This window comes from Lepus europaeus, chromosome 11 (assembly GCF_033115175.1).
Source record: "Lepus europaeus isolate LE1 chromosome 11, mLepTim1.pri, whole genome shotgun sequence".
In the NCBI taxonomy this organism is placed as follows: Eukaryota; Metazoa; Chordata; class Mammalia; order Lagomorpha; family Leporidae; genus Lepus; species Lepus europaeus.
This window is the reverse complement of record NC_084837.1, coordinates 90,686,680-90,713,552: the sequence shown is the minus strand read 5'-3', so window position 1 is coordinate 90,713,552 and position 26,873 is coordinate 90,686,680. Positions and strand designations below refer to the sequence as shown.

General features: G+C 41.4%; 1 protein-coding gene across 1 annotated transcript; it reads right to left on the bottom strand.

The window, feature by feature from the left end:
• On the bottom strand, positions 1-25,758 carry SPESP1 (sperm equatorial segment protein 1). The gene is made up of 4 exons (XM_062206664.1): positions 25,726-25,758; positions 24,671-24,692; positions 9,926-10,763; positions 1-59 (listed from the first exon to the last, which is right to left on the bottom strand). The coding sequence occupies exons 1-4, from the start codon at positions 25,756-25,758 to the stop codon at positions 35-37; spliced, it is 918 nt and encodes a 305-aa protein (XP_062062648.1). The 3' UTR covers positions 1-34.
• Between the last annotated feature and the right edge of the window lie 1,115 nt (positions 25,759-26,873).

Sequence of the window (26,873 nt, the reverse complement as noted above, 5' to 3'; positions counted from 1 at the left end):
GCATGCTTTAGGAAGAGGTAAAGTCTTAAATCAATCATCCAAGCATCAACCTCAGGAACCTACAAAAAAAAAAAAAGCATAAAATAAACTCCAAGAAAAAAGGATAAGATAAACAGACACAATAAATGAAATTGAAAAGATAAATAATAGAGAAAATTAATGAAATGAGTCTTCACTAGTTCTTTGAAAAGATTTATAAAACTGAAAAACCTCTCTGCAAGACTGAAAAAGGAAAAGGAGAGAACACATCAATTATTCATATCAAAAATGAAATGGGGTGTATCACCAAAGACCTTGTAGACATCAAAAAAGACAACAGGGGAATCATGTCAACAACTTCAAAAACACAAATGTGACAAGTTGGATGAAATGGAGTCATTTCTTGAAAAATAAATGGTTACAGCTCACCCAATATAAAACAAAAAATTTGAATAGCCCTGAAATCATTAAGGACATTTAACCTACAATTTAAAGATTCTCATAGGAGAAACATTGAGACCCTGCTGGTTCAACAGGGAATGCTATCAAATATGAAATAATAATTAATATCAATTGACATAATCTGTTCCAGAAAGCAGAATAGAAAGCAACACTTCCTAATTCATTTGATGAAACTAATATTACCCTGATACCAAGTACAAAACAGGGATGCCACAGACCAAAATCCCTTAGTAAATAGATGCAAAAATCCCTAATAAATATTAGCATCTGGAATTAAGGATTGTGTATATAAAAAGAAACACCATGGCTGTTTTAATTCCCTAGGGCTACCATAACAAAGTGTCACAAACTAATTGGCTTTAACAAGAGACAGTCACTCTCTTGTGACTCTAGGGGGTAGAATTCTATAACCAGGTGTCTCCAGGGCCCCTGTGATTCCGGGTGGAGTCCTTCCTTTCCCTGTCCTATTTTCTACAGGGGACTGTTGATGCTTGGCAGTCCCTGCTGTGGAACTGGGCCACTCCAATCTCTGGTTCTGTCATCACATGGTGTGAGGTCTGTGTGTCTGTCTTCACACAGTATTTTCCTCCTCTTATAGGATGTCTCAGAAGGACACTAGTCATACTGAATTAGGGACCCTGGAGTTGGCAACAGTTTCTAAGATATGCTACCAAAGCATGGTGGGAAAAAGAAACATATATAAATTGAATTACACCAAAATTTAAAACTTCTGTGCTGCAAACCATACTATTAAGAATATGAAAAAAGCAAATGACAGCATGGAAGAGAAAGTTCCATATAAATGATATGGAACCAGTATCCATAATATGTAAAGGATTTTTACAACTCAATGATAAAGACAAGTAACTCAATTAAAAGGCAAAGGATTTGAACTGACATTCTCCAGAGAAGATACAAAGATGACCAATGGCATACAAAAAGGTACGACATCATTAGCCATTAGAGAATATAAGGTAAAACAACAAGAGACCACTTTACATACACAAAGATCACTGTAATAAAAAAGACAATGACAAATGTTGGAAGGGTTGTGTAGAAATTTTAACTCTCAAATATAGTTAGTTGGAATGCAAAATTATTCAGCCCCTTTGGAAGTACACTTTGAGTATAACTCAAAGTTATAACACAAGGTTACCAGCAAGTCCACACCAAGGCATACTCCCAAAACAACTTAAAACATGTCCATACAAAAAGGCATACATGGATTTTATGGAAGCACTATCCCTAAAAGCCAAAAATTGCAAACAGCTCAAGTCTCCATCAACTGATGAGTGCATAAACAAAATACATATCCATACAATGGAGGCTTACTCCATCACAAAAGGCATAAATACGGATACAGGCTACAATATGCGTGAATTTCGAAACATTATGTATGAAAGAAGCCAGCCACAAAATGACACACGGTGTATTATATGAAATGTCAGAGAGGCAAACCCAGAGAATGCAGATCAGTGGTGGTCAGAGGCTAGGGGCAGAGGACAGAGGAATAATTGCTGGGGACAGAATTTCCTTTGGGCATGATGAAATAATCTGAAATCAGATATGATTTTACATCTTTGTGAATGTAATAAAATCATTAAATTGCATACCTTACATTTTAAAAAAGAGTGGTAACACCAAATGCCAGTGAGGTCTCAGGGAAACTCATATATTGCTGGTGGTTATATGAAATGACATAGTCACTCTGGAAAAAGAGTGGGATTTTTCTTATAAAACTGAATTATAACTGCCATACAACATAACAACTGCACTCCTGGGCATTTACCCCAGAGAAATTGAAAACTGATGTTCATGCAAAAGCCTGTAAATTAATATTTTAGCAGCTTTGTATTTTGTATTCACTGAGAACTGGAAGCAAAGCATTGGTTCTTAAATATGTGGATAGTTAAACTGTAGAGTAGTACTCAGCAATAAAAAATGAATGGATACCTGCAAAAACCTTGATAAACCTGAGTGCAAAGAGTCAGTTCCAAGAAATATGTACTGGATGACACCACCCAAATAACTTTCTTGGAATGATGAAGTTGTGAAAATGGAGAACAGGGGCTGGGGCTGTGGCATAGCTGGTAAAGCTGCAGCCTGAAGTGCTAGCATCCCATACGGGCGCCGCTTCGTGTCCCAGTTGCTCCACTTGCAATCCAGCTCTCTGCTATGGCCTGGGAAAGCAGTAGAAGATGGTCCAAGTCCTTGGGCCCCTGCACTCGCATGTGAGACTCGGAAGAAGCTCCTGGCTCCACGTGGGTACAGCTCTGGCTATTGCGGCCAACCAGGGAGTGAACCAGCAGATGGAAGACCTCCCTCTCCCTCTGCCTCTCCTCTCTCTGTGTAACTCTGCCTTTCAAATAAATAAATAAATCTTTAAAAAAGAAAATAGATCAGAGTTACCAGTGGCTAGGGAGGGGTGAGGCTGAGAGGGTTATGGGTGTGGCTATAAAAGGCAAACATGAGGGATCCTTATGGTGACAGAAATGGTCTGTATCTTATATCAACATTATATCTTGGTTGCTATATTGTGGAGTTTTAAAAGGTATTTCCATTGCCTGAAATGGATAAATGGGACACCAACTAGATCTCTCAGTATTCTTTCTACAAACACATGTGACTGTAATCTTCACAAAATAAAAAGGTTAATTAAAAATAAGAGTTCACAACAATAAGATAACAGATACAAGCCTATCAGAATGGCCAAAATCCAGAACGCTGGACACACCAACTGTTGCCAAGGATGCATCAGGAACTCTCATTCATTGCTGGTGGGAATGCAAACTGACACAGCACTTAGGAAGACAATGTGGCAATTTCTTGTAAAACTAAACATATTATGACCATATGATTCAGCAATTGTTCTCCTTAGTATTCTCCTTAAGGAGTGGAAAACTTATGTCTACACAAAACTTGCACATGGATGTTTACAGCAGTTTATTTATGACTGCCAAACCTTGGAAGTGACCAAGAAGCCCTTCAGCTGGTGAGCAGAAAATCCATTTAAAGATATGAAGGAAACTTGAACACATATCACTAAATGGAAGAAGCCAGTCTGAAAGGACTATAAACTGCATGAATCCAATATCCATTCTGGAAAAATCAAAACTACGGAGACCGTAAAAGAGCAGTGGGTTTCCAGGGGATATATGGGGAGGCAGGGATGAACAGGTGGAACTCACAGGATTCTCAGGACAATGAAAGAATATGGGTGAACATGTGTCCTTACACATTTGTCCAAAAACCTAGAAAGAGCAATCCTTCATGTAAACTATGGATTTGGGTGGTGATGATGAGTTACTGTAGGTTCGTCATTTGTAGTAACTGTACCACACTAACACAAGATGTAAATAATAGGGAAACTACTGGGAGAAGAGGGAGGTCAAAGGGAACTCTATAGTTCCTGTGAATTTGTCTATAAGCCTAAAACTGCTTTGAAAATTAAGATCAGTAATGTCAAAAAATAAGAAGGTCATCATTGGAGGAGTCTATGAACTGAGTATTTCAAAAAATATTTTTAAAAAGAAAGATTTGAGTATTTGGTGTCTAATACACACTGGATCACCAAGGAATCAAATAACAGCTATAATAATGTTTCTCTTTATAGATATATGCTATCTCCACTTTGCCTCACCTGATACATCTACCCAGCTAATAATGATCATCAAATTCTTCTAAACTAGAGACGTAACCAGATGGAAGAATAAAACACCGCCTTGCCGAGAGAGAAGAGATGGCAAGCCTCAGTCTGATGACACCTCTCTAGATCCAGTTACTGATGTAGAGAAAACGGAGGACAGGAGAACACGCTAAAGCACAACTGAAGATGCAATCAACAAAATCCACTGCAGGGAACTGTAGCACAAATGACCTCTTTCTTTGATGAGAAATTTCAAGGGGGAAAGCGAGGTTGAATCTTCAGATTAAAAATGACTGATCCATTTTCAGTTCATAATTGATCATAATGATAGAATTAAGAGTCAAAGAGATCACATAAACAAGACTAGTGTCTGCTAATACTAACTGATAGAATTAAAAAGGAGAGAATGAGCCAACATGGGAAGCGGGATACACAGCAGACTCAGAATGGCAGATGTCCTAAACAGCACTCTGGCCTCAGAATCAGCCCTTAAGGCATTCGGATCCAGCTAAAAAGCCCATGAGAGCATTTCAGGCATGGAAAAGCAAGACACTGGGGGGTGGGGGAGAGGAAGACCTAACTGAAAGATCTCTGAGAGATCCCAGTGGAAAGAACGGGCCATCAAAGAAGGAGGTACCTTTCTCTGAAGCGAGGAGAGAACTTCCACTTTGACCATGACCTTGTCTAAATAAGATCGGAGTCAGCGAACTCAAAAGGCTTCCATAGCCTTGACAACTCATGACAAGAGCCTAGGGTGATTACTGACACCATAAACAAGAGTGTCAATTGTTAAATCGACAACAGGAGTCACTGTGCACTTACTCCTCATGTAGGATCTCTGTCCTTAATGTGCTGTACTATGTGAATCAATGGTATAACTAGTTATCAAACAGTACTTTACACTTTATGTTTCTGTGGGGGTGCAAACTGTTGAAATCTTTACTTAATATATACTAAATTGACCTTCTGTATATAAAGAGAATTAAAAATTAATCTTGATGTGAATGGGATGGGAGAGGGAGCAGGAGATGGGAGGGTTGCAGGTGGGAGGGAAGTTATGGGGGGGAAAAGCCACTGTAATCCAAAAGCTGTACTTTGGAAATTTATATTTATTAAAAAGAGTTTTAAAAAAATGACTGATCCATCAAACCGTCAGGATCTGAACTGGAATTGGAGCCCCAAACTCATGCAGACTTCAAACCTCGAAGTCTTACGGTAGTGATTAATGGAGTAATGGTTGATGGGTCAGGGATGGCATTTAATCCAGTGATGATGCCTAAAGGTGGGACCTTGGAAAGCAATGGGATTGCATTGCATTGCTGGGTGGGAGCTCCTTCGGGGACTCATGAAGGTTGCAGAAGAGATCACGAGAGGGCAGATGAAGAGTGCACTTCTTCTCTCTCCCATCTTCCTACCTCATCATGTGATCTCTGCCCAGCAGATGCCTGAGCCACTGGGGTTGCCCCGCCTTGGACTGTAACTCTCCGAACGGTGAAACAAAATAAAGCTTTGTTCTTCCAAAGCAGCTCCTTGTAGATATTTTAGTTGTAGTAATGAAAAGCTAAATAATACATCAACCAATATAAATGTGGGAACTTTATTTGATCTTGATTCATACATTCTAAATTTTAAAAATTACCAATTTGGAAGTTTATTATTTTATATTAAAGAATCATTTAACAGATTTTGAAGACCTTCAAAAGACTGATGTTGCTGAGTATGTACCTGATGGAATTTGAAATTTGAAGCTCTGTTATTTGATTATATATTATGCACACTTTTTAAATTCCAAATTTGAAATTTTTTTTCAGAAATGTATTAAATATCCATAAATTATGTTTCTTAATATTTATTTGAAAGAGCTACATAGAGGGAGGAGAGGCAGAGAGAGAGTGAAAGACAGAGGGGAGGGGGAGGGGAGGGGAAGAGGGAGAGAGGTCTTCCATTCGATGATTCACACTCCCCAATTGGCCGCAATGGTAGAAGCTGCGCCGATCTGAAGCCAGGAACTTCTTCTGGGTCTCCCAGGTGGGTGCAGTGGCCCAAGGACTTGGGCCATCTTCTACTGCTTTCCCAGGCCATAGCAGAGAGCTGGATCGGAAGTGGAGCAGCTGGGTCTTGAACTGACATCCATATGGGATGCTGGTGTTTCTGGCCAGGGCGTTAACCTGCTGCGTCACAGTGCCAAACCCATAAATTATGTTTTAATTGAACTCTTGAATAACTAATTTTAGTGTTCAAGAGGTTACAGTTAGGGTCAGCTCTGTGGCATAGGTTAATCCTCTGCCTGCAGTGCCAGCCATCCCATATGGGTGCTGGCTTGAGTCTCAGCTGCTCCACTTCCAACCCAGCTTACCTGCCAATATGCCTGAGAAAGCAGCAGAAGATGGCCCAAGTGGTTGGGCCCTTGCACCCACGTGGGAGGCCCAGAAGTTTCCAGCTCCTGGCTTTGGCCTGGCCCAGCCCCAGGTTGTTACGGCCATTAGGGTGTGAAGCAGCAGATGGAAGCATATAATTCTCTCTCTCCCTCTCTGTATCTGCCTTTCAAATAAATAAATCTTAAAAAAAAAAGAGGTTAGACTTCTATTAAGTAATAAAGCTAAACCCGGGACTCAGGAAAACCAAGTTTTTAAATTAAAAAGTATGGGGCCGGTGTAAAGCCACTGCCTGCAGTACCAGCATCCCATGTGGGCACTGGTTTGAGTTCCTGCTGCTCCAGTTCTGATCCAGCTCTCTGTTATGGCCTGGAAAAGCCATAGAAGATAGCTCAAGTCCTTGCACCCCTGCACCCATGTGGGAGACCCAGAAGAAGCTCGTGGCTCCTAGCTTTGGATTAGCTCAGCTCCAGCCATTTCAGTCATTTGAGGACTGAACCAGTGGATGCAAGACCTCTCTCTCTCTCTCTGCCTCTCTGTAGTTCTGCCTTTCAAATAAATAAATCTAAAAAAAAATAATAATCACTAAATTTCTGTGATAGTGTGGTCAGGTTGTTTTAAAAGCTTATAGTTTTACGTTGTTATGTTTACAGGTGAAATGATAAAGTATCTGGGATGTAGTTCTACATAACATAGGAATGGGGAAGTGACAGGGTATACATGGAAGAAGATCGGCTATTAGTAGATAATGGTTGCAACTACATGATGGATCATGCATTCATTACACTAGTTTATTTTGCATTTGTTTGAATTTTTCCATGCTAACACTGTTGCTTTAGTTAATAGTATAGTTCTTACAAAACAAAATTTCTGCAATATTTTAAAAACTTTATTTGAGAAGTAGGGAGACAGAGGAAAACATAGAGAAAGACAGAGCTCTCATGTGCTGGCATGGCCTCCAAATGCCTGCGACAGCTGGGGTTAGCCAAGGCCAAAGCCAGAAGCAGGGAACAGGTCTTCCACTTGGGTGGCTGGAATCCAGTCCCTCAAGCCAGCAAGCATTTGCAGGAGGCTAGCCTCAGAAGCTAGAGCTGGGAATTGAATCCAGGAACTCCGTGGTAAGACACCATTGTGATCAGGAACTATTTTTGATCTCTGCCACTCCCTTGGTCTCCATATGCATTAACCACCAAATTCTGTTGATTTACCTAATTTCTACTTCTTTCTATCTGCTCCAAACTAAATGTGTCTATGCATGGTGCACTTCTTTGACCTCCTTTTTTTTTTTTTTTTTTTTCTTGACAGACAGAGTGGACAGTGAGAGAGACAGAGAGAAAGGTCTTCCTTTTGCCGTTGGTTCATCCTCCAATGGCTGCCGCGGTAGCACGCTGCGGCCGGCGCACCGCGCTGATCCGATGGCAGGAGCCAGGTACTTATCCTGGTCTCCCATGGGGTGCAGGGCCCAAGCACTTGGGCCATCCTCCACTGCACTCCCTGGCCACAGCAGAGAGCTGGCCTGGAAGAGGGGCAACCAGGATAGGATCAGTGCCCCGACCGGGACTAGAACCCGGTGTGCTGGCGCCGCAAGGTGGAGGATTAGCCTAGTGAGCCGCGGCGCCGGCCTTGACCTCCTTCTAAAACTATACCCAGAATATTGCTTTAAAAATTTTAAAGATCAATCCTTTGCTTAAAATCCACTTAGATATTCAACAGAGCCTGTAGGATCTACTTCCACCCTGTGTACAATCAACATTCCCAACTTGGGATGCTCTCCTTTCCTTGCTTTTTCATTTATTAAAAGATGTATTTATTTATTTGAAAAGCAGAATTACAGAGAGAGGAAATGAGGGAGGGAGGAAGGAAAAGAGGGAGATGGAGGGGGGGGAGGGAGAGAGAGAGAGGAAGGGGGGGAGAGAGAGAGAGAGAGAGAGAGAGGAAGAGAGGGAGAGAGGGAGAAAGAGAGATGAATCTATCATCTTTGATCTGCTGGTTCCCTCCCCTAATGGCCACAACACTGGGGCTGGGCCAGGCTGAAGCCAGAAGGCTGGAACTCCATTCGGTCTTCCACACAGGCACAGAGGCCCAAGACCTTGACCAATCTTCCGATGCTCTCCCAGCACTGCCGCACCACAACACTGACCCCTCTCCTTCCTTTTAGACTCTAGGCTCTTCCCGACTTTGCCATTCTCATAAACTCAGAGAATTCACACATGCAGTTTCCTCTGCTGGAACACCCTTTGCCCTTGTACACACACCGCATCTTTCAGGCCTCAATTCCCACTTTCTCAGGATAGCTTTTCCATTATTCTTGGTCTAGATGATGTCAAACATCTCACATCTTCCTAACAACTTGTCACAACTGAAATTTTTAAATTGCTGTAACTGTTTAACGTCTGTCTTTTCTGCTATAATGTAATCTCAGAGAGATTAGGTCGTATTATTATATCCCCAAAGTCCAGCATTTTGTCCTAGTAGAAGGTCAATACGTAACTGGCTTAATGAATGAATGAATGAATTTGAATACAATACTTAAATTATGAAACAGAATTGCCGGCACCACAGCTGTACTATTACACAGTTAACCTAATGGCATCAATTATACTCCATGACAAAGGATTTGCAAAGTTTCCATGTATATGTACACATACACAAAAATGAGGAAATAATAATGACTTCATTAAAAATCCAGGTTACAGTTGCTCATTGTTACTTTCAAAAGTGCTTAACAAAAGAACAAGAATGTATCTTAATATAATCACATACTTTTCAAAGAAAGTGCACATGTATCTAAAGAAAAGTAGTTTTGACCCAAGCCCCAAATATGGTTTTCTGACTTAAAACAGATTCTCCGAAGAGTAATAAAAGCTATATATCCCCCAAACTCTACATTTATATGCAATTCTTTTATGTTAGTCATATGTATGTCATATGTATACAGTTGTATATATATACTTATCCATATATATGCATATGGTACACACAGTCTCTTAAGTTATAAAATGTGAATTTAATTAGTCTATTCAAGTAAAATAAAAGCTTGAACATTTTAAGGAGTATATCTTCACAAGTTTTAAAATTAATAAGCAAAAACTATAGACTCCTGAACCAAAAGTTTATTTTAAATTACTGAATTTTTAGTGCATAAAAAATGCTCATGACACATTACATATAAAGATGTTAAACATACTGAGCTGCAATAGAAAATATTTTTGTATAATTGTTGAAAACACTAATATGCTTATTTCTCCTGTCAATGAATGCAGTTTGCCCAAATCAATTTTGTCATGGAATATCAAGTAGGTTTAAAATTTTTATATTATTGCTTAATAACTTTCTAATAAGGTTTTGAGTTTCCAGTTGACCTGCACATAATATTTTTTTCAGTGTATTGAATACTGTAGTAGCTTTTTCTCTCATCTCTGGTGGAATATATTTGATATCGAAATATTCAGATAACTTATACCTGGAGTTATACAGCATGTTAATAACAGTTTCCATGTCACTGGCTTCATTGCTGTCTTGGCCCACTGAGATCAGGCGGGACTGGTACATTTTCTGCAGCTTGTGCTCGGCTGCTTCAGCAAGCGCGAGGCTGCGCTTCAGGTGCTCTTTGGAGGCTATGATGTCCTCTCTGTATTCCGGATTGCTGTTGTCAAAGAAAGGTGCCCGCCGCACCTGGAGTTTCATATCCGAGATTTTTCTCAAGATTTCATCATAATCCAAGGTCGAGTGTCGTTCATACGTTGGTTCTTCGAGCTTTTCTAAGTCATATTCACCTGAGAGCTGAGGAACATCTTCCGACTCTGTGGACATGGCTATCTCAGTGCTTCTGGTTAAAGTGGTGCCAGGCAGACTTGTAAATACTTCTGTTGTTGACGTGGTTGCCACAGTAGTTTTCGTAACGGGCTCGGGCTCGGGCTCCGGCTCGGGCTCTTCTTTTTCAATGTAAGGTTCTTCCGCATGTAAAACAACAGAAACATTGTTTGGTTTGATTGACCAGAAGGCTGTACTCTGAGTCCGTTTTTTCCTTTGTATTTCCAGTGTGAAGCCTCTAGGAGGAGAAGATGTCGATTCTTCACTGACAGGATTGATTAAAACATCATTCTCAGTTGAAGATTCTGCAGGTGGAGCAGATGTGGTTACCTCCTTTGATGCCCTCGATCCTGTAGAATAATCATTTCTTGGAGACTTTGATTTTTTCTCACGGCCTTGATCCCTGGTGGGAACACTTAGTAGTAGGTTCTCTAAAACCCGTACATAATGATTCAAGTTTTGTTCTTCGTCAGGCGTCACAGTTATACCTTAAGGGGAAGAAAATCAAATAAACAATAAGTAACATTTATTATTCTATGATACATTGACAGACTCTGTGGACTTAAATTTATTATACATGCTGCCACTTATAAGTTGAGATAAACCAAGAAGCAAAGTAAATTTGACACAGAGTTAATTCACACTTAAATGAACAATTTTTTAAGGTTCTTATTAAAAGAGATGAATAAGATTGGTGCAAAAGTTGCATATTAACACAATTTCCTTGAAGAAGCTCCTGGCTCTTGGCTTCTGCCTGGCCCAGCCCTGGCCATTGAAGCCATTTGGGGAATGAGCCAGCAGATGGAAGCTCTCTCTCTGTCTCTCCTCCTCTCTGTAACTCTGCCTTTCAAATACATTTTAAAAAATAAGCCTTTTAAAAAAAGTCATAAAACATCCTTAAAATCAAGTTATCTGAGTCTGCAATTAAATCAATTATATTAAAAAACAAAAGTAATAGACAGTCAAAACTCATCACTTCCTAATTGTTCTATTTCATCTTACATTTATACTCTGGAGGTTTTTTACCCTATGTTATGTGATAAAAACATGCAGTGGTGTACACTACGGATCCCTTTCTATCTCCCTGTTCAGTAATGTCAAATTGGTAGCCTGAAATGAACTACTGACTCCACAAATAACAAATGCTACAAGTGGGGGCTCACCTCTCTCCCTCCGAAAAGCCAGTTATCAAACATTTAACGGTATGCTGCTTGTCTTCATCTCAAGAAAGATTTAACTACAGTCTGCAGGTCACATCCATCCCACCTAAAAATTTTTTTTTTTACTTCTTTGAGAGAGAGGGAGGGAGGATAGAGCAAATAAAGAGCCTATCTGGTGGTTCACTAACCAAATGGTTGAAGTTCGGCCAGTTTAGTTCAAAGCCGGGGAGCCAGGAATTCAATCCAGATCTCTCGTATGAGTGGCAAGGACCCCAAGTGCTTACATCATCACCCGCTGCTTCACCAGGTGCACATTAGGCAAGAAGCTGGAGTCAGAGTGGAGACGGCAGTACTGAACCAAGCGCTGATACAGGATGCAGGCAACTTACCTGGCGTCTTAATCTCCAGGCCAAATGCCTAGTTGCTGCTCCCCATCATAACTGTTTTCATAAATGAGTTTTTATCGGAATCCAGCCACTTTTGCTCATTTGTTTATGTATTATTTATGGGTGTTTTTGCTACAACAGTAGGGCAAAAGACCACATGGCCTGCAAAGCTGAAAATACTATCTGGCCCATTACAGAAAAGTTTTCCAATTCCTGGTCTAAATCATCAACATTTCACTCAACAATAAAATGCAAGTTCTATTTTTAATGGGGTTTTCTGAATAGTGAAGACTCTTCTTTCCAATTTGGAGAACAGAAGAGATTATTGAATAAAATGTTCTGGAATTCTGTTTAATTCCCCTACTCTGGAGTCAGGAATGTTTTAATTTTAAGTGCTGGTATTTTGTATCACATGTATTCTTCAACTGATTTTGTCATTATCATATGTCCAAATTTATTTAATTCAAGTAAGCAAGTCATTTTTTACCCTGCTGCAAGGTATAACTCCCACCTGAATGATCCTTCTGTAGGCTAAATGAAAAAACGTCCCACTCAGGAGGTACTTTTATTTGGCTTTTTAGTAAGTACACAATACTCAAAAATTGCCTTACACTGGTATTTACATTTTTCTTCTCTTTTCATTAATTATTCTAACTTCAAGAGACCAGATGAAATTTAATAAAAATTAGAATAATATTTCCAAATTAATAAGAATTTCATAATGAGAAAAGTTTAGTGAGGCAAGGTGATAATGGAAAGATACCAGATTCACCTGGAGATCTGGTTCTAATAGCAGATTTTGCATTTCGTGTATAGAAAAGTTTGCCTTCTCCAAAATGCACACAATGATAGTGGGTGACAAAGGAAGATAGATACACAAGGGCACTGCAAACAGTCAGTGTAAAAGAATTAAAATAGTATTTTGGTGCAAAAAAAATCACAAACATAGCATTTTCATAATATACATTTCATGAACTTTTTGAAGACCTGTAATAGCACAGATTTCAAAATTTTTTGCTCCTAAATAAACTTTTAAGTCCATTTACCACGAATTTGTTGAAGTACCTTCGTTCTTTTGGATTTCGATACTGTACTTGTAATTTTTTTTTTTTTTAATCGCTCATGGGCTAGGCATTGTGGCATAACTGGTTAGGCTGCTGCCTGCAATGCCAGCAATCCATACAGGTGCCAGTTCCAGCCCTGGTTGATTCATTTCCAATCCAGCTCCCTGTTAATGCACCTGGGAAAGAAGCAGAGAATGGCCCAAGTGCTTGGGCTCCTGCACCCATGTAGGAAACCCAAATGAAGCTCCTGACTCCTGGCTTCAGGTTGGCCCACCCCAGTCATTGTGGCTATTTGAGGAGTGGACCAGCAGACGCAAGATCTGTCTCTCTATATTTCCCTCTCTGTGGAACTCTACCTTTCAAATAAGTAAATCTTTTTAAAAATTACTCACATAACGTACTTTGAAATGGACTGGAAGGATAATACACCAAATTCATAGGGGTAGTTGCCTCTGAGGAGGGGAAATGGGACTGAGTTTAAAGGCAACTTCAGACTCATCTACAGTGTTTTACTTCCAAAACACAGGGTATGCATGTATAAAAAGTTTGTGGGAAAATGGGGCTGGCAATGTGATGCAGCGGGTTAAGTTGCCACTTGCAATGTTGGCAACCCACACTGCAGTGCCAATTTGAGTTCTGGCTACTCCACCCCCAATCCCGCTGCTACTAATATGTGTGGGAAGAGAGAAGATGGGCCAACTGTTTGGTTACTGTCACCCATGTGGGAGATCAGGATGGAGTTCCTGGCTTTGGCCTGGCTCAGATGTGGCTGTTTGTGAAGTGCACCAGCAGATAGAAAATCTCTCTCTCTCCCTTCCTCCCTTCTTCCCTCCCTATCTCTCTCTCTCTCTCATTCATTCCCTCCCTCTTCTTCTTACTGTTCTGCCTTTCAAACAAGTAAAAAAATCTTAAAAAGTGTAAGACCCCTGCTAAAAGTAAATATTAAAATAATATTATAGTAAAGGGTTAAAAAGTTTAGCTGCTGACAGTAGACATCCCTTAAAATAACTGTGTCTCCACCTGCCTGCAGAATAACCTTGGGAAACTGCCTTGTGAAACTGCTCTGTGTAACTGTCTCACGCGATAACACTTGCAGAAGTCCGGAAAAGAGTTGCAATAAGGTTCTATGACCATTGTATAAACTTATCCCTTCCCTCCATAAAATCGCAACAAGAGTTTGCCCTTCAAAATAGCTAATCACCAAACGCCCCGCATACATATGTTAATCAGGTGGCTACTGTCTTTAAAAACTGCTGTAACCCCTGCTCAGGGCTCTCTCACCGCCTGTGGTGCTGAGGAGCCCGTTTGCGCAAACATTCAATAAACCACCTCATGTTCTTTGCATCCTCTGGCCTGAGGTCTGGGTCTCTGGGGTCGCCATCCTGACGACCCTTGTCCCTGGGGTCGTTCAAAAGTAGAAAGGTATTATGAGTTTTCCATGAACATTTTGAATCCCCTCATAAACAAAAGTCACATTTTTAAAAGGCAAATAACATAAATAAAATACATATACCCATTTATAAAATGCATTGCCCTGAGCCTATAGTTTCCATAGGGTGAAATAGTCAGTGAAACAAATATGTAGCTTAGTGAACTGAAAATAAAATCTGTGATTGTGGTCCTGGCTCTTTTACTTTCTGGCAGCATGGCCTGAGATAACTACTTAACTTCTCTACATGCAGATGATATAATTATAAATCCATCCACAGAAAAGAATCAGTTGAAGAACTACTACAATTAAGAGAATTTAGTAAGGAAACAAGTTATAAAATTCAATATATAAATGTTAACCAGTTAGAAGGTACAATGGGGGTCGGCACTGTGGCGCAGTGGGTAAAGCCGCCACCTGCAGTGCCGGCATCCCATATGGGCGCTGGTTTGAGTCCTGGCTGCTCCACTTCCCATCCAGCTCTCTGCTATGGCCTGGGAAAGCAGCAGAAGATGGCCCAAGTCCTTGGGCTCCTGCACCCATGTGGGAGACCCGGAAGAAGCTCCTGGCTTCGGATCGGCACAGTTCCAGCCATTGCGGACAACTGGGGAGTGAACCAGCGAATAGAAGACCTCTTTGTCTCTCTGCCTCTCCTTCTCTCTGTGTAACTCTTTCAAATAAATAAATAAATCTTTTTAAAAAAGAGATACAATGAGAAAGAAGATGCTTTTCAGATTACAAGAACAATAACAAAAATACCTAATCATGATTTTTAAGACAAGTCAAAAATCATGAGAGGAATTATAGTATGCTAAATAATGAACATCAAGTGTATTAGGGCCTAATCCCTAGAACCTGTATATGTTTCTTTATTGAAGACATGATTAACTTAGGATCCTGATATGAAGCTATATCATGGATTATGTGTGTAGGTTCTAAATCTAATTATAAATATTCCTATAAAAGAGACACAGAGACTCGAAACACAGAGGCGAGGAGGATATAATTTATAGAAGAGGCAGAGATAAGAATGACAAGGCCATAAATCAAAGAATGCTAGCAGCCACCAGAAATTGAGAAAGACAGGCACATATTCTTCCACAGGATTTCCAGAGGGAGAATGGCCCTGCGCCATTTTCATTGTGACTCAGTAAAACTGATTTCAGACTTCTGGCCTCCAGAAATATGAGAATAAATTTCTGTTTTTACCAGGTTTGTGGTAATCTGTTGCAGCAACCACAGCAAGCTAATATAGGGATATAATAAATCCTTCGGAAAATTAAAATGTAAACTTCAACAAACAGCACGTTCTCAGACATGAAGATTCAACATCAAATGTTTGCAAGTCATATTCTCTGTTAATTTATACATTAAGATGCTCCTAATAAAATATCATTCCTCTTTTTCTGGAGCTATAAAAATACACTAAAAAGTCCATTTGCAAGAACAAATCAGAATAGCCAGGAAAGGGTCCAGCGTTGTGGCAAAATAGGTTAAACCACTGCCTGTGGCACTGGCAACCCACATAAACACAGCTTCAAGTCCTTGTAGCTCTACTTCTGATCCAGCTCCCTGCTAATGCACCTGGGGAAAGGAGAGGAAGACTGACCAAGTGCTTGGCCTCTGCCACACATACAAGAGCCTGATGGAGTTCCAAGCTCCTGGCTTCATTCAGCCTGGACCAGCCCTGACCATTGTGAGCATTTGCGGAGTGACCCAGTGGGCAGATGTCTCTCTGTGAATCTCCCTCTCTTTAACTCTTTCAAATAAATAAATCTTTTTTTTTTTTTTTTTTTTTACAGGCAGAGTGGACAGTAGAGGGAGAGAGACAGAGAGAGAGGTCTTCCTTTGCCGTTGGTTCACCCTCCAATGGCCGCCGCGGCCGGCGCACCGCGCTGATCTGATGGCAGGAGCCAGGTGCTTCTCCTGGTCTCCCATGGGGTGCAGGGCCCAAGCACTTGGGCCATCCTCCACTGCACTCCCTGGCCACAGCAGAGAGCTTGCCTGGAAGAGGGGCAACCGGGACGGAATCCGGCGCCCCAACTGGGACTAGAACCCGGTGTGCCGGCGCCACTAGGCGGAGGATTAGCCTATTGAGCCGCGGTGCCGGCCTCAAATAAATAAATCTTTAAAAAACAATAACCATCGGGGCTGGTGCTGTGGTGCAGTAGGTTAATGCCCTGGTCTGCAGTGCTGGCATGGCGCAAATTTGAGTACCAGCTGCTCCACTTATGACACAGTTCTCTGCTATGGCCTGGGAAGGTAGTAGAAGATGGCCCAAGTCCTTGGGCCCCTGCACCTGCGTAGGAGACCTGGAAGAAGCTCTTGGCTTCAAATTGGCACAGCTCCAGCCGTTGTGGCCAATTGGGGAGTGAAGCATCGAATGAAAGACCTCTCTCTCTGCCTCACTTTTTCAGATAAATAAATAAATCTTTTTAAAAAATTACAGTCAGGAAAGCAGGGGTTATCACTATGACATAATAAAACTAGATATTAAAAGACACTCTAGGGGTCAACACTGTGGTGCAGCAGGTTAAAGCCCCAGCCTGCAGCACCAACATCCCATATGGGTGCCGGTTCAAGTCTTGGCTGCTCCACTTCTGATCCAGCTCTCTGCTATGGCCTGGGAAAGCAGTAGAAGATGGCCCAAGTCCTTGGGTCCCTGCACCCACGTGGGAGACCCAGAGAAAGCTCCTGGCTCCTGGCTCCGGATCAGTTCAGCTCTGGCCATTGTGGCCATTTGGGGAGTAAACCAGCAGATGGAAGACCTCTTTATGGCTCTACCTCTCTATGTAACTCTGTCTTTCAAATAAATAAAATAAATCTTTTTTTAAAAGACACTGTAAATCTTTTATTATAAAAAATAGTACAGTGCTGGCATATGACAAGGCAGATGAATGGAACAGCACACAACACCTGCATGTGGAAAAATAGTTCAAGGTGAGGGAAAGTTTCAATTTATAAACCATTTCAGCTAATACATGAAGAAAACATTTCCAGTTAGAACATTATCATCTTGCAATGATTTTCAATGGTTGCCTGTGTTATAAAAAGATACATAGTCATTAAGTGCTTCGCAAGAGAACACAATACCACCTGTGAAGTGCTCTTGGAGAAGTCAAACCTGAATCCAACAGGTCTCTCTGGATCTAATGCTATACAGGCAAACAAAAAAAAGATACATAGTAAACCACACCACTGGGATGTAATCAGCAAAATCTAGTCTGTGGGAAACTAGGGGACATAGGACCAGTTTCTTTAACAGATAAATTTCAAGGGTAGAAAGCAAAGGTGGAAGACAATGTAGAAAGTAAAAGATAATTAACAAACACATCAGTAAATTACACATATGTTAAGGGTACAACAGGATTTGCCTCCCCACACTGAAGCAAATGCTTAAACTAATGTCTTAATGCTAATGGCTGAAGGATTAATAGTGGGATTTGATCTTATTGTGGCTAGGAGATGTAGCCAATGGAAAATCTTTGGGTCTTTAGGGGTGTGCCCTCGGAGGGTGCTTCTTATTAGAGTGTTGGTTTACTGTGAGCTTGAGTTGAGCCTAGGCTCACTGTGTGTTCCTGCACACCCGCCCTGACCAGCTTCCACAGATGTCAGACTATGGGACACCCCATTCTGATCTGTAATGTCCAAACTATGAGTTGAAATAAACCCTTTCCTTCCCAGAGAACTTCCTCTCAGGTATTTTTGTTAAAGTAATGAAAAGTGGACTAATACAATGCATGAATCTTATTTCAATCCCAGTGCAATCAAATGAACTGGAGAAAAAATGGAAAATCAGAAAAGTATGAGCCCTAACTGAACACATTTGATACTAAGGAACTATTAGCATTTTAGGTGTGAAATTACATTACATTTGCGTATTGTTAAATTCTTTTATTTTAATGCTCAATACTAAAATATTTACTGATAAAATTGTACGATGTCTAGACTTTACTTCTAAATAATCCAAGCCCAAGAAATTGGTAATGGGACGTGCAGTTGAGGGGAAAGTAATGTGAGTAGGATCTACCACTGAAACAAGACTAATCACCAGTTAATAGTTTTAACTGCTTATAGGAACATGGAGATTTATTATGCTTGTGTGATATTTCTATTTGTGTATATATTTAAAGTTTTCTGTAGTAAAATTAAAAATTTTTTAAATTTATGGTAAACAAGTTTCATGTATTTCATATATAGATTTAGGAACATACTGATACTTCCCACCCATGCTCCTACTCTTCCTCCTCCTTCCACTCTTATTCTCTTGATTTTTACAATGATCTACTTTCAGTTTACTTTATCCTCCTAAGATTGGGAAAGTAGAGTTCAACACTACACTGCTTAGTCCTACTAAGTAAAGAGGAACAGCCGGGACTAGAACCAGCGCCCACGTGGGATGCTGGCACCGCAGGCAGAGGATTAACCTACTGAGCCATAGTGCTGGCCTCTAATTCAGTCTCTCTTTACACATCTTTAGGAACTTGTAAGACCTGTATGTTAGGTCATCTGATAATACACCATCATCAATCTCTAATACTGCTTTTTAATTTTTCTAATTTCTTCTTTTTTGGGGGTCTATTTGCAATGATTTGTCTTCTAGCTCAGATATTCTTTCTTCTGCCTCACCAAGTCTGTTGCTAAGGCTTTCCACTGTATTTTTTATTTGACATATTGAATTCTTCATTTCTAATATTTCAGTTTGATTTCTCTTCAAAAGCTCAATATCTTGGGAAAATTATTCCTCTATGTCATGTATGGATTTGACTTGTAAATTTATTCCTCATTGCTTCTGAATAATCCTATGATCAATCTTTTGAATTCCTTTTCAGATAGTTCATGAATCAGTTCATATTCACATTATAATATTGAAGTGTTGTGCTCCACTGGGAGAGTCATGTTGTCTCCCTTCTTCTTTAAGATTTATTTATTTATTTGAAAGTCAGAGTTACACAGAGAGAGAAGGAGATGAGGGAGAGGGAGAGGGAGAAAGGGAGAAAGGGAGGGAGGGAGAGAGAGAGAGAGAGAACCATCCACTGGTTCACTCTCCAATTGCCAGCAACGGCTGAAGCTGTGCTGATCCAAAGCCAGGAGCTTCCTCCAGGTCTCCCACGTGGGTGCAGGGGCCCAAGGATTTGGGCCATCTTCTATTGCTTTCCCAGGCCATAGCAGAGAACTGGATCAGAAGTGGAGCAGCTGGGACTTTCACCGGCGCCCATATGGGATGCTGGCACTGCAGGTGGTAGCTTTACCCGCTACACCACAGCGCCGGCCCCATGTCTTCTTGTTACTTGAATTTCTGCATTTATTTTTAGTCATTTTTGGAAATACCTTGGTTTTCTCCTCTGATGGATTTTATCTCTGAACTATGTCTCTGTGGTTTAGTGGAGTGTCTGCTCTTTCGATAAACACTCAGAGGCGTGTGCTGTATGTGGCCAGGGAGCTCTAGTCAGTGTTCCAGGGTGGGCAAGTATCAACGGTGATGCCCAAAGTGAGTGTGGTAGATCTCTATTGTCAACAGTGGGGAGGGTATGATCACCTCTTCTGGTGTAATTACATCCTCACCTCCTCTCTTCCAAGGTGATCAATGCTTGGGGCTTGCTCACATTGGATACAACACTCACTCCTGCTGCTGCATGAATCACACAAAAGATCTGTGCAGTTCTCAGTGTGTGCATGGATGCCTCTGCAATGACCCATCCCAGGCAGTCAGAGATCTCTGAGCCTCTGGCGCTGGACACAGTGATTCCCCAGAGGCCCAGCTACACCCTGCACCCTATCATGCAGAGTTCCCACGGTCTCAGCACACAGGATGCAGAGGATTTGCTCTGCCCTGCCAGCCTGTCCTGTCCTGAGTGCCAGCTGCCTGTGGGTCCTCACTTTGGCGGCTTGAGTCCCAGAGTCTGTGACATGTTGAGAGGCTGGGGGCACCTCACAGTCCTTCCTGGGCATCCAATCCCCTGTCAACCTTCCCAGCCATACTCAAAGTCAGTGGGAAACAAGGATATTTTGCCTCTAGTAAAATCCCCCAATCACATGTGTGCACAGGAGCCACCACAGCCTCTACTGGTGTCAAAATGGTGTCTTTTCCCCGACAGTTGCTGGGCGCTCTTGTAGGGGGATGGGGAGAAAGAAACAGGTTTGTCACTGGATTAGGTAGGAACCCTGCCCCCTGTTAAGGCTCCAGGCCAGACTCAAAGGCAGTTTGGTCCACAAGGCTTTCCCTCTGGCAATATCACCAGTGGCACAAGCTGCTGCAGTCTGGTCTCACCTCCGCCTCCAAAGCTGACATCTCCTCCAGCCCTCAGCTGCGGGGACTGTTTGTGGTGTCACGCTCCTTGCTGAGCATCTGCTCCTGCCACGCAGGTCCACGATGTTCTTCCTCCTTCTGTAGGATTTCCAATGCATATTTCTCTCCAATTCTCTCTGGGAGTGCAGTTCTTCCACTTTTTTTTTTTTCTTTCTGTTTTCCCCTCCTCTAAAGCAGTATGTCTTTTCCCTATTCAGCCATCTTGGAATCTTCCTGCTCAACTTCTGATCAGTAAAATACTTTTTAAAATCTGTTTGGAAGGGGTGGCATTGGGGTTTAACAGGTTAAGCCACTGTCTGCAATGCCAGCAGAACATATGAGTGAAGGTTCAAGACCTAGCATCCAGCTCCCTGCTAATGTGCCTGGGCAAACAGCAAAAGATGGCCCAAGTGCTTGGGCCCCTGCTACACACATGGGAGACCTGAAAGAAGCTCCTGGCTCTTGGCTTTGGTCTGACCCAGCCCAGCCATTGCAGCCATTTGGGGAGTGAATTGGTGAATGGAAGATGTTTCTCTCTCTCTCTCTCTCTCTCTCTCTCTCTCTCTTCGCTTCTATCTCTGTTCTCCCTTTTGCTCTATAACTCTTTCAAATAAATAAGTTTTTTTAAAAAAAAATCTGTTTTGGAAATATTTGACCTTCAAGCAACTACCATAAGCAAATCTAAAAGGTGCAAACAATGAAGGCGTACATGCTTTTAAAAAGACACTGCGTGCTAAGCCTTGATTTTCAAATCATTTAGCCTATCTCTTCTCAAATAGCAGATCTCTTGTCTTTGCTCAAAGTAATAAATGAACTTCCCACCAGATGGCTAGTGGGTGAGCTGGGATGTCAAAGGCAGAAGAGGACATACTCACTACTAGCTGACGCCAAAAAAGAACTCAAGTAGTCATTATCCCCTTCTACTGTTACTCAGGCAACACCAAAGACTGTTCACAGCTGCTTAGCAACAGAGCACCCTACCTCCTACTCCACTTTTCTTCCCGTCTCCCTGTATGCTTTGTCTCTGTATGGTTCTATTATTAAATCCATCCTCTCTCCACACATTTCCTACCTCTTGCTTTTGTCCCCCAAAACATCTACGCATTTCATATTGACCCTCTCAGTTCTACTAATCAGTAGAACTGCTTTTCCAAATCATTTAATCTTTATAAAAATTTTTGCAGGCATGGTAGTGAAAAATAATTGAGTCTCAAATTTGCTTACAGTCAGCCCTGACTATAGCAGAAACCCTTTTTCTCTGTTGCTAAGGAGGAAAAAAAAAAACTAGAGGTGTTGAACAAAATTCAAATTCTTACAAAGGACAGACTACCTTGCTAGCAGCTGGATTAAATGCTTTGGATATTTGTAGTCTACACTGGTATTCTTTAAAATATTCTACCTTTACAGGTTAGTAATCCTAGCCCAGAACATAACTAAGATAAGGATCTCTTCCAGTTCGAGAAATGGGAATGCTGCTCTCCATTGCCTCATGCAGGCAGCACGGTTAACTTTAAGTCACGGTGCCAGTGCTGTGCCATAGTGGGTAAAGCCACCACCTGCAGTGCTGGCATCCCATATGGGCACTGGTTCACGTCCCAGCTGTTCCACTTCCGATCTAGCTCTCTGCTATGGCCTTGAAAAGCAGTAGCAGATGGCCACGTCCTTGAGCCCCTGTACCCGCATGTGAAGACCGAGAGGAAGCTCCTGGCTTCAGATCGGCACAGCTTTGGCCATTGCGGCCAATTGGGGAGTGAACCAGCGGATGGTTCTCTCTCTCTCTGCCTCTCCTTCTCTGTGTAACTCAAACAAATAAATAACTTTCAAATAAATAAATAAAGCTTTAAGAGAGAGAGAATGAGAGAGAGAGAGAGAGAGGGAGGGAGGGAGGGAGGGAGGGAGGAAGGAAGGAAGGAAGGAAGGAAGTCGGCTTAAGGTTTTGCTGAAATCTAAGATATAGGGCCTGTATCTGAGGATGAGGTTGCTGATTAATTGCGGAACTCTCTCTTCTTGATGTAGTACAAGGAGAACTGGTCATGGGACAGAAATAATGGCAAAGTAAACAACTAAAAACGATAGGAACAAAAGTGGCAGCAAATCTACAGGAGGAACTGGAAGACCGTGATTGTAAAGATCGTTATAGCTCTCACTCACTAAGTGATTACTATGTACCAAGTATGCTATGAAGGGCTTTGAATGTGAGTGATGTTGTGATAATGAGGAAAAGGAAGCCAGTTATAAAGAATACATAACTACACCGGCGCTGTGGCTCACTAGACAACTCTTCTGCCTGTGGCGCCGGCACCCCAGGTTCTAGTCCCAGTTGGGGCGCTGGATTTTGTCCCGGTTGCTCCTCCTCCAGTCCAGCTCTCTGCTGTGGCCCGGGAGTGCAGTGGAGGATGGCCCAAGTGCTTGGGCCCTGTACCTGCATCGGAGACCAGGAAGAAGCACCTGGCTCCTGGCTTCGGATCAGCGCAGTGCAGCGCACCGGCCGTAGCGGCCATTTGGGGGGTGAACCAATGGAAGGAAGACCTTTCTCTCTGTCTCTCTCACTGTCTAACTCTGCCTGTCAAAAAAAAAAAAAAAAAAAAAAAAAAGGAATACATAACTTGCCGAAGATTATATTAAATTTGTAAGTGGTAAGAATGAGTTTAGAGAAACCACACAATACTGTCATATCACACAAGGAGGTCACATTATGCAGGGATGCTGCTAAAAAGATGGTAATAAAGTTATCCTAAAGGAATACAATTCTACTTTAAAATATATGTGATATTAAACAAATAAACAAAATCTGAATCCTGTCAACTGGATTAAAATATTTTAAAATACGTGTGAACAGTAAAATAAAATAAGACACAATTTTGCTGTATTGTCAATTGGACTAAAATGAATCTCTTTCATATATTAAGATGTACCTAGAAACAGTAAAGGTAATCCAAATATAATGTTTCCTTATTATAAAATGTGAGTGGAGATTCACATTCAACAACTAAGAAAAGAACAAATCCACTCCACACAAAGGTACAACCCAGGATACTTTTGACTTTATACTGAGGAAAGTGATAAAATAAGGATTTAAAATGAGCAATCAGGGGCAGACATTTGGCACAGCAGTCAAGATGCCACTTGGGAGGCCCACGTCACATATCGAAGTGCCTGGATTCAAGTCCCAGCTCCACTTCTGATTCTAGCTTCATAGTTACAAGCACCAGGGGAGGCAGAAAGTAATGGCTCAAGGACGTGGATCCCTGCCACCCACGTAGGAGATCCAGATTGAGTTCTCAGCTGCTGGCTTCAGCCTGGCTCAGCTCTGGTTGTTGATAATTTTGGGGAATGAAAAAACAGATGGAAGATTCTCTGTGGGTGTGTGTGTGTGTGTCTGCCTTTCAATTGAAATGAAAATTTAAAAAATGTAAACATTTAAAAATAAGCAACACAGGGGCTGGTATTTTGATGTAGTGGGTTAAACTGCTACCTGCAAAGCCAGTATTCCATATGGGTGCTAGTTCGTGCTCCACTTCTGATCCAGCTCCCTGCTAATGTGCCTGGGAAAGCAACAGAGGATGGCCCAAGTGCTTGGGCACCAGCACACACATGGGAGACCCTGGTTTCAGCTGTTGTGGCCATCTGGGAAGTGAATCAGTACACAGAATATTTGTCTCTCATTTGCTCTCTGCAACTCTATCAAATAAAGAAATAATTTTTTTAAAAATAAAAGGGGCCAGAATTGTAGTATAGCAAGTAGACCCACTGCCTGCAACACGAGCATCCATATGGGCACCTTAAGTCCCAGCTGCTCTACTTCCAATCCAGCTCCCTGCTAATGCACCTGGGAGAAGCAGCAGAGGATGGTCCAAGTGCTTAGGCCCCTGCACCCATGTGGGAGACCCAGAGGAAATTATTGGCTCCTGGCACTTCAATCCAGCCTGGCCCTGGCCGTTGTGACCATTTGGAGAGTGAACTAGCAGATGGAAGATCTCTCTCCCTCTCTGTAACTCTGACTTTTGAATAAATATTTTTTTAAATAAAAAATATAAACAATACATTTGAAATACACATACACATACAATCCTTTTCAGAGATGGCCAACTAAAAGAGAAACAGGAAAATATGAGGAATAACATGAGCCAATTAGCATAAAAATTGCTGAGATTCGCTGTACATAAAATATATGCAAATTAAAAACAAATTTTGCTTTGCTATTGAAATAAGCAAATATTTTTAAATGGAAATATCTATGACTGGGTAAAGAAATTATGGCATATATACACTATGGACTACTACTCAGCAGTTAAAAAGAAATGAGATCCTGTCTTTTGCTACAAAATGCATGCAACTGGAAACCATTATCCTTAGTGAAATTAGTAAATCCTAAGAAGACAAACACCACATGTTTTCCCTGATCTGTGGTAACTAATAATCTAAAATGTATAAGAATGAAATTGACATTTTGAGATTCAATGATTGTTTGCAGCCTTTGTCTACTGTTGAGGAACAATGTTGTTGCTGTTTTTCTCATACTATTTGTTGAACTCTTTACTTCCTATAGGGTTAATCTTATGAGTATAAAGGAAACTGAAAACTGAAAACAGACCTTTGCAAAAATTAAGAGTGGGGATAGGAGACAGAGGAGGAAGAAGGGTGGGAGCACAGGTGGGAGGGAGGGTAGAGTGGGAAGAATCACTGTTTCTGAATTTGTATATATGAAATGCATGAAATTGTAAACCTTAACTAAAATTTTTCTTAAAACCTAGGATTTACTGTATATGTTAACTCCTTAGTAAAAGAAGTTATTTCTTGGCTTCCTCTTTGTTTTTTTAAAGATTTGTTTGTTTATTTGAAAGGCAGAGTGACAGAGACAGATAGATATCTTCCGTCTGCTGGTTTACTCCCTAAATGCCCCAATGGTCAAATATGAACCAGGCCAATCAGGAGCCAGGAATTCCAACATAGTCTCCCTCATGGGCGACAGGGCCCCAAGCACTGGGGCCATCGGACACTGTGCTTCCCATGCACATTCAGCAGGCTGCTGGATCCTAAGTGGACTCAAATCATCACTCACAACAGGATGCCAGCATCACAAGTGGCAGCTTAATGCACTGCATCATGATGCTGGCCACACCTTTGCCTCCTTTTTGATCCCCAGATCCTTCATTAGTGTCTCTCTAAGAGCACGCCAATCTTGTCTTTATAGAATTCAGGATAATTTTAACTATATGTATGTGTTTATGTTCTTTGAGAACTGTGAACATATCTGTGTTGTCACTGGTATCTATCCAATTCCAACTATACAATTCATTGTATCTATCCATCTATTCAACATCTAGAGTCATGGTAGACAGTTAACAGTATTTTTTAGCTGAATGATCAAGCATGTGAACAGGATCCTGGCAGGTACAGAAATTAATTGTACCTCCAGTCATTTATCCTAAGCAGATAATCACAGGTACAAAAAAGTCTATGGAAGAATGTTGTAGAGGAAAATGAGACTTCATGTTATGTTTAAAATAAATCTGCTATCTAAAGACTACTTTTTGGTTCGGGAGAAAATGGGGAGTTGTAGGATAACAGTCCAATAATTATGTATATTAAGGAGCAAACCTAGATAATAAACTTTCTTTTATTTTAGGCAAAGCACAAAGTTTCTGATAATTAAAGATCCAGCTTCAACCATGTTTTTCTATATTCTTAGTTTGGACATCATAAATACTGTAGTTACACAACTCCAATTTTCAGAGTGCTCCACTATGTCTTCTAACTGTCCCTTACTAAATGGCCTAATGTAAGTTTGGATTACATAAACTTAGCTAAATTTAAGTTCTAATGATTTTCTTTTGTTGGATCTTATCAATCTCTAAAGTAACACTGCATTAAAATAATTTTAATGTGGCCGGCGCCGCGGCTCACTAGGCTAATCCTCCGCCTTGCGGCGCCGGCACACCGGGTTCTAGTCCCAGTCGGGGCACCGATCCTGTCCCGGTTGCCCCTCTTCCAGGCCAGCTCTCTGCTGTGGCTAGGGAGTGCAGTGGAGGATGGCCAAGTGCTTGGGCCCTGCACCCCATGGGAGACCAGGAGAAGCACCTGGCTCCCGCCATCGGATCAGCGCAGTGCGCCGGCCGCAGCGCGCTACTGCGGCGGCCATTGGAGGGTGAACCAACGGCAAAAAGGAAGACCTTCCTCTCTGTCTCTCTCTCACTGTCCACTCTGCCTGTCAAAAAAAATAATAATAATAATAAATAAATAAATAAATAAATAAAAATAATAATAATT

What these genes read in the sequence shown, in the direction of transcription:
- SPESP1 (XM_062206664.1), bottom strand. Translation starts at nt 25,758, where the DNA reads ATGAAGGATCTGGGGATCAAAAAGGAGGCAAAG. An exon ending in GGATCAAAAAGGAGGCAAAG is followed by an intron (nt 24,693 to 25,725) that starts GTGTGGCCAGCA and finishes TTTCTCTTTTAG; the next exon opens with TTGGCCATCTCTGAAAAGGA. An exon ending in GGCCATCTCTGAAAAGGATT is followed by an intron (nt 10,764 to 24,670) that starts GTATGTGTATGT and finishes CTTCCCCTTAAG; the next exon opens with GTATAACTGTGACGCCTGAC.